The sequence below is a fragment of the Mauremys mutica genome, chromosome 17 (assembly GCF_020497125.1).
Source record: "Mauremys mutica isolate MM-2020 ecotype Southern chromosome 17, ASM2049712v1, whole genome shotgun sequence".
NCBI lineage: Eukaryota > Metazoa > Chordata > Testudines > Geoemydidae > Mauremys > Mauremys mutica.
In genome coordinates, this window is record NC_059088.1 from 28348386 (window position 1) to 28361577 (window position 13192).

Here is a 13192-nt window from a genome sequence, read left to right on the forward strand (position 1 = left end):
GCTCTGCTGGCTACCCTGGGAGGGATCCTGGCAGGATCCAGCCAGAGCAGTGAGTTTCTTTATCTCTGCAGCCTCAGTGCCCTGCTGGGGGCAGCCCCACGGCCTGTGAGGCCACAGAACCATGGCCCTGGTGAAGAGCCCTGGCTGAGAGCTGCAGGGGAGGGTCGATGGGGTGGGGGAGTGGAGAGCACGTGGCGTGGGGGGGCGGTAAATCATACAGCACCCTGCACGTGGGGGGGCGGCAAAGCATATAGCACCCTGCACATGGGGGGGGCGGTAAATCATACAGCACCCTGCACATGGGGGGGCGGTAAATCGTACAGCACCCTGCACGTGGTGGGGGGGTGGTAAATTGTACAGCGCCCTGCACACGGCAGGGGGGCGGTAAATCATACAGCGCCCTGCACATGGGGGGGGCGGTAAATCGTACAGCGCCCTGCACGTGGGGGGGCGGCAAAGCATATAGCACCCTGCACATGGGGGGGGATGGTAAATCATACAGCGCCCTGCACATGGGGGGCGGTAAATCGTACAGCACCCTGCACATGGGGGGGCGGTAAATCGTACAGCGCCCTGCACATGGGGGGCGGTAAATCGTACAGCGCCCTGCACGGGGGGGGCGGTAAATCATACAGCGCCCTGCACATGGGGGGGGGCGGTAAATCGTACAGCGCCCTGCACGCGGCGGGGGGGGCGGTAAATCATACAGCGCCCTGCACATGGGGGGGGGCGGTAAATCGTACAGCGCCCTGCACGCGGCGGGGGGGCGGTAAATCATACAGCGCCCTGCACGTGGGGGGGCGGTAAATCGTACAGCGCCCTGCACGCGGCGGGGGGGGGGTAAATCATACAGCACAATGTACATGGGGGGGCGGTAAATCGTACAGCGCCCTGCACGCAGCGGGGGGGCGGTAAATCGTACAGCGCCCTGCACACGGCGGGGGGGCGGTAAATCGTACAGCGCCCTGCACACGGCGGGGGGGCGGTAAATCGTACAGCGCCCTGCACACGGCGGGGGGGCGGTAAATCGTACAGCGCCCTGCACGCGGCGGGGGGGGCAGTAAATTGTACAGCGCCCTGCACACGGCGGGGGGGGACGCGCGCTGCGCTGCACGGGGAGGGGGGAGGGGCGCTCCGACTCCCGGCCTCGCGCTTCTCCCGGCCCCAGCCTAGCAGGGCGAGACGCTCCAGCCCTACGGAAACCCCGCCCCCGCCCTCCTATTGGCCACACCGCCTCGCCGGCCCAGCCCCCAGCTGTGACGAGCCGTTGGGGCGGAGCCACCTTCCCCGCCTGTCGCTCGGGGGCCTCTCCCCGCTGCCATTGGCCGGGGAGGGGTGGAGGGGCGGGTCCTTCCGGCGCGTGAGCCGCTTCCTCCTCCGCCCCCCCGCCTGTCGCTCCCAGTAACTTCCGGTCTGTGCTGCTGGGTGGGGGGTGTGGAGGCGCCTGCTCCCCCCTCCCCCCGGGTACAGAGCCCCCCCCCGTCCCCTCAGAGGAGACAGCCCCCCCCGGGGAGAGAGCCCCTCCCCCTGCCCCGCCCCCTCCAGCCTGGGGACCTGCCCCCGTTACACCGACCCAGCCCCCCCCCCCCGAGCAGGAGCTGAGGGGCCCCCCAGGAAAGAGGCGGGAACCTGCCTCCCCCAGTCCCCCCCCCGCAGCCCTCCCTGCAGGTGCCAGGCAGGTGCTGGGAGGGGTCTCGGGGTGAGAGAGGAGCCCCCCCCCCATCCCATCCTCCTGGGGGGGAGACGGGGCAGCCCCCCGTGGAGCCCTCCCCCCTCGGCCCCCGGGCTGTGAGTGACCGCGGGGAGCCCCCTGCCCAGCCATGGAGAAGGGGAAGGGGGGAGCAGCAGCAGCAGCAGCAGGAGGGAAGTTGCTGCTCTCCACCCTCCTGGATGCCAAGGATGAGTTAGAGGAGGTAGGTGCAGGTGGCAGAGGGGCTGTCAGGGGTGGGACGGGGGCTGGGGCAAGGAGCTGGCCAGGGGGCTTGCTGGAGAGGGGGCTGTCAGGGGTGGGACGGAGGCTGGGGCAAGGAGCTGGCCGGGGGGCTTGCTGGAGAGGGGGCTGTCAGGGGTGGGACGGAGGCTGGGGCAAGGAGCTGGCCAGGGGGACACACTGTGCTAGGACAGAGTGGGTCTCGCTCCCCAATGTGCTTTCCCCTGCCTCAGCGTTTCCTGGAGGAGAGAGGCAGCTCAGGCTGAAGCCAGTGTGCATTTGGGTAAAGCTCCCTCGATTTTACTCCATTGCACTGGAGGGCAAGCGGTAGCATGTGGCCTGCTAATGTTCCCAGTGGGCAAGTGGTTCTTCACTTCCTCATTGGTTTCTCCACCTTCCCTGGGGTCAGGCCCTGCTGCTTCACTGTGGGCACTTCGGAGGTGCACGGACTGTGCAACAGGATCACAGTCTGCTTCGGATTTCAGGCTTGACAGGATTCCTTATCTTTTCTTTCTGATAACAGGAAAACTGTCATTCAGGAACGTATTTCTACTGACTGCCAAAGCATTTTGGAGCCCTGGCAGGACCCAAAATATGAGACCTTGAAATCATGTCCTTCTGCTTATTGTCTTGCTTTTTTTCTCCACTATGGATAGGTGGTTAGAGAAGGGTTGGGAGCTAAGACTTTTGGGATCCATTCCTGGTGCTGAGGCTCTGTAGTATAGTGGTTAGAACTGCTGAACAAGTTCTGGGTTTTATTCTGGCTCTTCTTTCAGACTTTCTGCCTGACCTTGGGCAAGTAATCTCCTGTACCTCCGTTTACTCATGGGTAATGTAGATAACTATTATTGTACCTGTCTCTCATGGGTGTTAATTAATGTTCATAAAGCATTTTGAGATCCTCTGAAAGGAGCTATTGTAGGGTGAAGTACTATCACTTTAGTTGTGACTTGATTTGAGCGGCTAATGTCTCATGAACTACAGGACTTGCAGAGCCAGCTTTTATTTACCATGAGCCAGAAGCAAATGTATTAGGGACTGTTGAAACAGTGCCAGCTAAAATCATATTGGAAATCAAGTGAAAAGAAAGACCCAAAGGTATTTGGAATTACTTGGTCTCAAGGTCTGATATATATCAACCTGCTGGGCCTGGAAACTCCTGTACCATTGGCAAAACTCTCAATTGTCCCTGTGTATTTTTGGTTCTAGTCCAGGTCTGAATAAAACATCTCAGTCCTCAGAGCAATGCCACTTTGTGTGCCTGTCAGAGCTGAAAACTCAAATTCTCCTTGAAACCTCTCCAAGGACTCTCTCCGGGGCTTGTCTGGAATCCATGTAGCGCTATTATTTAGTGTTCCGTAGTGCCTCTTCTCCATGGATCTCAGGGCAGTACAACTCTCAAACCTTGCCTATCCAGTGCTCTTTTACAGCTGGGGAAATTGAGACCCGGACAGGTGAAGTGACTTGTTCAAGGTCATGAAGTTGGGTAAGCACCAGAACTAGGAAGAGAATCCAGAAGTCCTGACAAATGGTCCCCTGCTTTAATTGTTAGGAATCTCTCCTTCGTGTGTGTACTTTAAATCACTGAAACGGTTACAGGGACACCAACTCGAAATCTAGTCAGTTTGTAAGAACTGCGATAAAAATGGCAGCTATTACACCTGCTCCTGATTCCCCCAGCCAGTTTTAGTGGTTTACTATCACGTTTTCATGTTTAAAATAATAATAATCCTCTTCCATGCAGCGGGCATGTAACACTCTCACAGATGGGGGAACAGGGCTGTCAAATGCCCAAAGTCAACACAGTGGCAAACTCAAGAGAAGTGTCTTTTCTAATCTTCTCCTTATAACAATGTGAGATGCGGATTATAACAGCAGCAGGTTAAGCGAAGGTTTTGGAGGAGTTAAACATTGTTTAAGGTGACAGTGTTCCTCCAAAACGCATTACATATGGTATGGTAAACTAAAACGCAGAGAGAAAGCTGACCTCTTGTGAGCCTGCTGTGAGTTCTGATAAAGGAGACACAGCTCATCACTGGACAGCATGCTTTTAAAGCCCCTTTAAGGTAGGGGTAACATCTTTCTTTTAGACTAACCATTTAGCTACTCTTCAAGTTTGTGTGTCTCCTATTTATTGTGACAGGGAGTTGCACTCTCTGTGTCTTACCTCCCTAGACCATGTGTTAGAAGAGAGTTATCTTCAAAACGTCAGCTCCTGCTGAGAGAGAAATACCCAGACCCTTTCTCTGCTATGGAGATACTGAAACTGTGTGTGTGTGTGTGTGTGGGGTGGGGGAGAGGGGTGTATATACGCGCACACACGTTTGTGTATGTGCACTTTTTTCTATAGCTAAAAAAATTACTGTTCTAATACTGATTCCGCAGTTACTCCAGTGTGTATAGTCACTTCCCTGGTGACCCATCAGAGTACAGAATAAGTATGTGAGGATTGTTCCCTAAGATGTAACTATATCTGTTGCCATTTTCTTTAAGATTGATCCCTTAGAATTAGTGCTATATGTATTTGTTGTTTTAGTGTCTGGACAGCAGTGCTAGTCCTTAACAATATTCATGGATTTTAAAGCGAGAAGGGACCACTGTGTTCATATGGCCTGATCTCCTGCATAGCAGAGACCTCAGAATTTCAGTCGGTGAATCCTGCACTGGAGGGAATTATTCTTCCTACTGTACAAGTGACATTGTCAAGCCCAGTGACTTGGGTTGAACTGGAGTGTACCATTAGAAAGTCAGTCAGTCTCCATTTAAAGACTGAGTGCTGATGAGCTTACCCCCTTCTTTGGGAACCTGCACTGTTAACATTGTCCTACTTGCAGTGTGAATTTTTCTGACTTCAGTTTGTGCTCACTGGATCTTGTTCTGCCTTTGCAAATGACGGAAATGAGTCTACCTGAGAACTGGACTTTCAGATTCTTTTGGTCCTCTCTGATAGTTCTGTAGATCAGCTCTGAAAAAAGCCTTACTGAAAAGCAGTGTTACCCTTCTGCACTTGGCCCATGCATGTTCATTTGCATCACCCTAGAAGGCAGACTTTGAAATGGAGATGTTCCCCTTTGCCAACGGCTTTCTTCTCATTCATGTTAGTGGGGGGATGTCACTAGCCAGTGCCATAATCAGCCTGGCAGATTTGCATTTTAAAGTGGTGCTAATCCAAAAGTGATTGTGTAGAGATAACCCCTTCAGCTCCTGCATATCAGCTGGAGTCACATCTGCCGGCTTTCCCTGGTACAAACAAGTCATTACCCCGTCAGCTCTGCAGGAGACTGAGACAGGGTCCTTTTGTCTCACTTCTCACAGGTGGAGTAGGTGGCTGGGTTCCAGTTGCAGGGTCTTGCCAGTGGTGAAGGCAGAGCCAGAAACATTCCAGCTGGGTCTTCAGATCCTGCGTGGAGTTTGTGGCACTGGTAGTTTGAATGATTGGCCCAAGTGACAAGGGGCACATCTCCCCTGGAAGGTAATGCACCTGTTTATGCCAGGGCTTAATCTACAACTTGCACAGCAAAATACTGGGCTGGAGAGACAATAACCTTAACTGCAGTGAAGCTGCCTCTCCACTATCGTAAGAGCCAAGGCTTAACTAGGGGGGACCCTGCAGGGTCACTTCTATACTCGGGCTGTAGCTACACTGGCAACAATGGGAACTGGTATCACAGGGGAGCCGTGTTAGTCTGGATCTGTAAAAGCAGCAGAGAGTCCTGTGGCACCTTATAGACTAACTGACATATTGGAGCATGAGCTTTCGTGGGTGAATACCCACTCGGTCGGGTGCATGCAATGGGAACTGGTTTGCCCCCCTGTATAGCTCCCTGTGCAATAGCAGTGGCAGAAGCTGTAGCATACACAGTTCTCAGGTGGACTTAAGGTTTTAGTCACCATGTCACAAAACGCTGCTCGGAGTGGAATTAGGTGATGGGCGGGGGGAGCGGGGTGCTGGTGGTAACGTCTGAGCGTTGTCTGTGGAGCTTCACTGCTGGGGCCATTGTAGACCTGTCTCGTTCTCTAACTGCACATCATTCCTGTTCCACTGCTCAGACTCTTCCTAATTCTCGGTTACTGACCTGCTAATCAGGCCCAACCTGCACTACAGAAATAGCCATCTTGTGAACACGGTTGTAGCTAAAACGTGGTTGCTCCTTTTCTGTGTGAACAGGAAAGAGATGCATTAACCGTATTCTATCACAGGTAGGACGTGGTTTCCGAAGGGTGGTCGTAACGTGTGTGGTTCTGTGTACGTAGGCAAGAATAAAGGATGGTTGACCATGGTGGTTCTTGTAGTGTGGATGGAGTATAACCCAGCACCAGCTCTTTCCCTCTAATGTCTGCCTGGTTCCTGCAGACATGCGCCTGGAAGGGTCTGTTGTCCTTGTGGCACATGCCTGGAGCCCCTCAGGTGAAGTCAGTGAGAGGCTCTGCACGTGCACTGGGAGGTGAGGCGGTACCTACAGTTCTTACCCAGTGCTAGCTGGAAACGCTGGCTTGAAATGACAGCACGCCGGCCTCCGGACGTTCACGTCCAAGCCACCCAAAGACGTCAGTCAGTCGGTGCAATGGGAGGGTTAATAACTTGCAAAAATCCAATTAAAATAACCCCTGTGGATTTCTCGGAGGGTGAGTGGAAGCTCTTTCCACTCATGCCTCAGACTTCTCCCTCTTGCACTGTTATAACTTAGCAACAGCAAGTGGGTCTTATTAGGCCATTCCAGTGCAGTGCCCTGTTCGGGAGGGAGGGAATCGGGTTTGGTTCTGATCGGGGGCACCTGTCTGGGGTGCTGCAAAGCCAGCGTGCGCGCTCCTTCCCTCATCCCCGCTCCAGCCCAGTGCACATAGTGATTCTGAGGGGGTGTCTACACTACACACTAGGCCTGGGGCTGTGACCCGGGCTTGTGGACTTGGTGTTTCCAAGCCCCTGCTTGAGTTTCCACACTGCATTATGAATTTGGATTTACAGGGCTGGACCCATGTGTCACAGCTGTGCTAACACATCCATACTGCACTTGTCAGCTCTCCTGACTCAGCTCTGGGGCTGGGCCTCCGTCCGCACTGCAAAATGACAGGGCTTGGACCTGAGTCACAACAGGACTCGGGTTCTGACCCACCCCTGGCAGGTCCTGAGTGCTTTCGGGTGTGAGTCCTTCTGATGTGTGTAGCCAGAAGAGGGGCTTGGGTTTAAACCTGAGTCTGAGCCTGGCCTTAGTGGGCAGTGTAGGCTCCAGAATGGGACCCATCTGTCCCCTCAGTCAGAGCGATGGCCCACTGGGGTGTGTGTGGAGGGGTTGGGAAGGTCTGAGCCAAGACAAACGTCCTCCCCCTCAGAACCCTGCTCTGGGGCCTTGTGGGACAATTGGGAGCGCCCAGCCTGGCTTTGCTCATAATGGATCCTGCACCTCCCATGGACAAGCCCCCGTAGAAAGCCTCCTCTTGAGAGCCCCACAATGTCCTCAGGACAATCTCGTCATCTCTCTAAAGAGCCACCCCCATAAGAAACAGGCCTCTCTGTTGCCAAGGCAGGGTTCATTGGCTCTGCTTAGGTGCCACTTACCGGACTTACTGAGCTTTCTTCACCCCAAGGTCTCTGCTTTTCCGACGTTCCTAGCACCTTGCTGGCTGGCCTGCTCCTTTCCTGTGGCAGAGTCGTGCACACGGCTTGAGAAACTGAAGGCACTTACAGGCCAGTGTTCTGAGTTCACTAGGCGCTGCCTTTGTCAGATGTTTGTCCCTTTCCCCAGCGCTGGCTCCGCTCTGTTGTTTAGCATTATTTGAGCACTAGGAAAACAGATTCATGTACTGACCTGCCCCCACTTCGCTGGCTAGTTCTTGCAGCTTTACAATCACATTTTGCTTTCCTCTCCCCTCTTGCCGTATACGAGACCCACAGCAGCCAAGGAAGCCGACGGCTGACTACAGAGGAAAAGCGAAGTGGGCTGTGCACCCAATGCTGTCGAATGCACAAAGTGAAGTGAAATCACTTGTCATGATTTTCAGCAAGTCACAAGCGTTCCGGCAGACTCATCATACTTTAAGTTGATGTTCTCCCTGGAGCCGCAGTAGGTCTGTAAGGCCTTTTCCCATCACCTCTCACTCCAGTACCAGCGTGAGTGCCATCGAAGTGATTGTCTTGGTGATTTGCAGTTGGTCAGGGTGCTTAGCCAGAGCTGCTGCGCCAGACACGCAGAAACTATCATGACGCACTTACCAGCCGAGTGCCAGATGCTCCTGCCCTCTGTTTCCCATGACGACAGGAACAAATAAATGTTTTACTTGCTTGGGGTGAGCAGTCTGCTCCTTTTCGCGGGTAGGCAGGTGAGTGGGGCTCGGCGGGCTGGGGATGGCCTCAGAGAAGGATGGTGCTGTGGGTGAGGCGCTGGCATTGGACTTGGAAGAGCTGAATTCCATTCCTGTCTTTGCCACAAACTCCCATGGTGACCTTGGGCAAATCACTTAACATCTCCGTTCCCCAACTTCAGAATGGTGGCAGTGGTGCTCTGTTCTGTGCCCCCTCCCCCGTCTTGTCTATTGAGATGTAAACACTTTTCCTGAGGGACTGTCTGTCTTCACTGGGCCCAGCGCGAGGCCACCTTGCTCTTGGCTGAGGCTGGTGCTGCTGTAACACAAAGAACAGACATAACCGCAGTGCTTGGAGCAGGGTACAGTCCCGTGGAGCAAAAGTCCCGAGTGTCACTCAGTGCTGTGAGCGGTTGGCAGTGGTGGTGCCTATGTATGTGTTTGTATTTCAGTCATGTCTACAGGTCCCAATCCAGGGTCAGGGCCCCGGTGTAGTAGCTGCTGCACCGCACGAGAGAAGCCAGTCCTCGGCTGTTGTCGTAGAAGACAGCTGTGCTGCTAGTAGAGCTTGTTGTGCATGGAGAGGACATGAGCAGCTGACAGCACCCTGGGAGTGCGTGCGTCTGATATGCTGTCGTAGTCAAACTCTGCTCCAAAGTTACCATCAGGGGTTTGCAGTGGCAGATGAACAGAATTTTGCCATGTGCTTTGCATTCTGGCTTCGTGTCCTTCTCGCTGTCGTTTCATTACCTGGGACATCCACATAAAAACATCTGCTCCTGTGGTTTCCTCACACCAGAAGCTACTTACAAAGTTAGTAATTAAAACGGAGGCCCTTGGACTCCAGCACCTGGCCCGAGCGCTAAAGGCACGTAAAATGAAAGCGTCTTGTATGTCTGCAGTGGGTCTTCAAGGGAACTCCACTTGCCGTTCAGTAAGGGGCACAGCCCTACAGTACATGCCCAGAATAGTCTTTGCCACTGTCTGTGAATTGTAGCTTCAGAGAGAATCGAACCTGTGAAACTATAGCTCTACTCTCGGAACAGGGACTGACGTCCCTGTGTCACCTTGGCCCGTGCGTCCTGTTTGTTGGCCCCAAAGCCACAGGATGCCAGTATTAGCATTAGCGGGCGCTGCAGGCGGTGGAATGGCAGTGGAGTATTTCCAACACAGACTAGGAATATACGAGCAGTTATGAGGCAGTCAGCAGCTGGTTCTGGGGCCCCGGTGCAGGGGGAGAACGATTATCGTGCTGGTTTTACGCTGGGGGTTTGCATGGCCCCCGTCACTGGTGTGTATGTGGTGTCATGAGCATCGATGGCAATAGTCTCCCATCGCCTCTCTCATCCCCCTTTCCATGGCAGCAGGAAGTAGGAGGGCCCAGGTTTTCAAAGCTGGCTAGTGAGACATGTCCGAGTGGCCCTGTTTTCAGAGGCAGGAAACAAGCATGTTTGGAGAGTTGGGCCCCTTAAAGGCGTCTCAAATTAGGCTCCTTAGATCACTCCTGGGACCCTTGGCCCCCATGTTTTGTTACTTGCACAAGGCACCGTGAGTGGCCGAGGAGGCCGGGGCTCTGGGATACCTGTTCCTGCTAGCTGATGTATTGATTTATTTTGTCTATTTCAGAGACTAGAGAGGTGCATGGGCATTGTGACATCGCTGACCAACGGGGTGTCGGAGAGGGAAGCTAACGATGCCCTAAATGCTCACGTAAGTGCCGGACGTGGTTTTCCAGGATCTGTTCTGGGGTAAGGCAGGGGTAGACGAGGGCGTGTGGGCTGACCAGCGAGGGGTGGCTACCCCTTCCAGTTTGGTGATGACCCATTCATGCAGCATAACCCCTCGTAACTAAGTTTTACTCCAAGTCCGTAAAGCATACGTTCAGTATAAATACATTATTCCTTAAATATGATCCACACATGCATCTCGCATGCCAAGATTGTGTCTTGGCAAGTTACCAGCTTTCTGCAGATACCTTACGTGTTACTCTTTAGGGATGAGTATCCTGTGAGACGTGTTTGGTGTAGGGAGCTTGTCAGGTGTGAGTTGTTTGCAAAGAACCAGGGACCCTTTGCCAAAGGGTTTCTGTGTCACAGAAGTTCTTCCTGACAAGAAGAAATAATTCACCCAGAGGCATCTCCAAGAGACAGCAGCCATGGGGGCGGTCAGCAAGCCAGTGTCTCACCCTGCTAGGAGCAGTGGAGCGAGTGCTGTGCCATCTTCACCAATCTGAACACATACAAGAAGTTTTCCAGTTATTTTTTTTTTTAAGAAAAACGCTAACTCGATGTCTAGTAAAATCCTCTGGCGGCAGTGCGACGCTGTGTTTCCTTGCTGAAACCTGGCTGGCTCTTTTTCTACCCCATCATAAGCCCACCCTGTAAGGTTGCTCATGAATGCTGGACTGTTGGTACTGAACTACCACGAGAGGAGTGTGTGTGCATGTTTGTGAATACACACGTGCCTGTGGTGATGGTGACATGCCTGTGACTGCAGTTATCATGCACTTTTTTGCACGCTTCCTCTGCATACCTAGTTTGTCTTTGCTTGAGCTCCTTGGAATCCCAACTCCCGGTGGTACAATCTTCCCACTGCACTTGCTTCTAGTCCTGAAGAGTCCCCAAATCCTCACCTGCTCCCCGATGATGTTGCTGTGTAGAGAAAGCTCAAGTAATTTTTAGAGGTTCTAAAATGTATTGGCTGCAGTTTTCTCCTCCCTCGTATCTTTGGCTAGCTGGAGTCATGGCACTAGGGGAGCCTGGCTTAGCAGGAGGAGGGATGCAAACATGGGGCCTGCCAAAGCCCACTGGTGCTAGTGGGAGCCTTTCCCATGTGGCTGAATGGCCAATAGCGTGTCTCTCACAACCCTGACACGCTTCCTGTGAAGCCCCAGGCGTGGGGAGGGTGCCGCACGGCACGGGGTGGCCCTGGAGGCCTTCAGGGTGATCCTGTGGAGTAACCTGCATCACTCAGGTGTGGCCTCGCTGCTTGTGGGTAATGTGGGCGTCTGGAAGTCCTGCCAGTAAAACCTTCAGACCACTCCCCACCGCCATGGAGTCTCTCACTTAGGGAGAGCATTGAAACGTTTCTTGAACTACATATTTTAACTACAAAATGTGTGTGTGAGAGAGAGAGACACGCACAGGCACAGGACTCAGTGGACTTCGCAGATATGAACGATGGGGAAGCTCTGTAACTTCCTGCTGCTGAATTCCCTGTGGGCTGGTCTGGAGCGTCCCTGCCCTAGAATCAAGAAGAGCCTCTTGTGTTGTCACCACCCCACCTGAGCGAGGCCTAGTGTTTATTACCCATGTGGCTTCCCCTTTCCTCTCGCAGGTGTGCAAAGGAGCCCCTCAGCATGAGGAGATTTGTCTTGGCCTCTTCACCCTGGTCCTCACAGAGCCTGCGCAGGCACAGAAGGTAAGGCCCGGCATGCCCAGCTCCTGCCTTGGGATGGCTTGTTTCACTGGGCGCTCCGCTTGCCAGACAAGGCATTGCTAACTGTGGCGGCTTTCCAGAGGCGCCTGCAGGCACCGAGGGCTCCCTGCGCTGGTGTCCTCAGCTGATCGTATGGAGGAGATTACTCAGCTCCTACTGTTCTACTTTCAGTGTGTTCACATGGCACAAACGTTGGCTTTTGTATTGCAGCAGCAGCAGCAGCTATGCTGGGGGATGCTAATGCTGTTGTACCAAGGAACGGCATCTTGGTGGCAGTATCTTTGGCAGATCTTGGGTTAATTGTTTTTGGTGGAGGTGTGGGGGGGTCCTAAATAACCGATGGAACTGGGGAAGGCTCTTACCTCCTGTCTCTGCAGTTCCGGAATGGAAATATCTGTTGGCTGGCCAGATGTATTTGCATACAAAAGTAGTTATCTAAAATCTAGATAATAAACAAATTCATTTCATAATAAAACTGTGTGAGAGCAGCCCAGCTCTAATAAGTTGGCAAGCTGGATTTTATTTTTAAATATCTTTTGGAATGAGGCTGTTAACGGCTATTTAATTGCCTGGATGCAGGTTAGACAATGTTGTTGCAAACCAATGAAGCATTTTGGGAATGAAATCAAGTATGTTTGGTTTTTTTGTAGAAACTGGGACTGCGTAGTAGGTAGAAGGATTTAGACAAGGGATTTGCCCTGCTTTGCAAATGCAATGAAATGCCCTCCAAATACTTTCAGATGCAGATTGCGAATGGCTTCTCAGCAGGAGTAGCTAGGGCCCAAGATGGCCAAGCGACACTGCCAGAAACCCCGGGTGACGTGGTAGTGTTTGAAACTCCCATCCCAGGCTTCTCTACCTGCCACCCTTTGCACTAGGCACTGACTGACACTGACTTTCTGCTGGAGTCTGCCTGCCCGGTCATCTTGAGCCGGAAACGGGAGGTCACTGAAAACAAGAGGAGAGCGTTTTGCTGTATTATTCATGTTGCAAGCCCACAGTAAGAGACAGCCCCTTGTTCTGAAGAGCCCAGTCTAAGTGAAGATGAAAGGCAACAAGTGTGTACAAGAGCCGGCGAGCAGAGTGCTGGGGAGGTCTGATCCGAGAGACCAGCTCAGAGAGCTATTAGCTGTGTTAATGAAATGGGTTTGCTGTCTAGCCATTGGATTGGCAGGGAAAGCAGCTCTTTGTTGAACCCACTCAGTCATTTTCCCCCTTTTCTCCTGTCACTTCTTTGGATGCCTTGGCTGCCAGGTAGAAATGAAGAACGTGAGTCACCAGTGTGCGTTTCGTTTAAACACGGCACTCTTGTTTGTCACTAGTGCAGCCTGAAAATGGGTTTGAAACTGTTTTAAAATGAGTGTACATCTGAAATTGCTGGTGGTGTTGGTTGCTTTGGGAGGGAGGTTTCGGACGCAGCCCCTTGGAGATTGTGATCTGTTCTTGTGAACTGGAAAATATTCCAGAGTGTGATGATTCTCCACGAAGTGAGGTGGCCAGTGGATGCCTTGTGAGTGAGCGGGG

The 13192-nt window shown here is 53.0% G+C and overlaps 1 protein-coding gene across 1 annotated transcript in view; it reads left to right on the forward strand.

Moving 5' to 3' along the window:
- The first annotated feature begins 1569 nt into the window (after nt 1-1569).
- INTS3 (integrator complex subunit 3) overlaps nt 1570-13192 on the forward strand; it is a 65191-nt gene continuing 53568 nt past the window's right edge. The window contains exons 1-3 of the mRNA XM_044992025.1: nt 1570-1913; nt 9857-9940; nt 11567-11650. Of these exons, the coding sequence (XP_044847960.1) occupies nt 1821-1913; nt 9857-9940; nt 11567-11650 (261 nt within the window). The 5' untranslated portion in view covers nt 1570-1820. The remainder of the gene's footprint in view (nt 1914-9856; nt 9941-11566; nt 11651-13192) is intronic.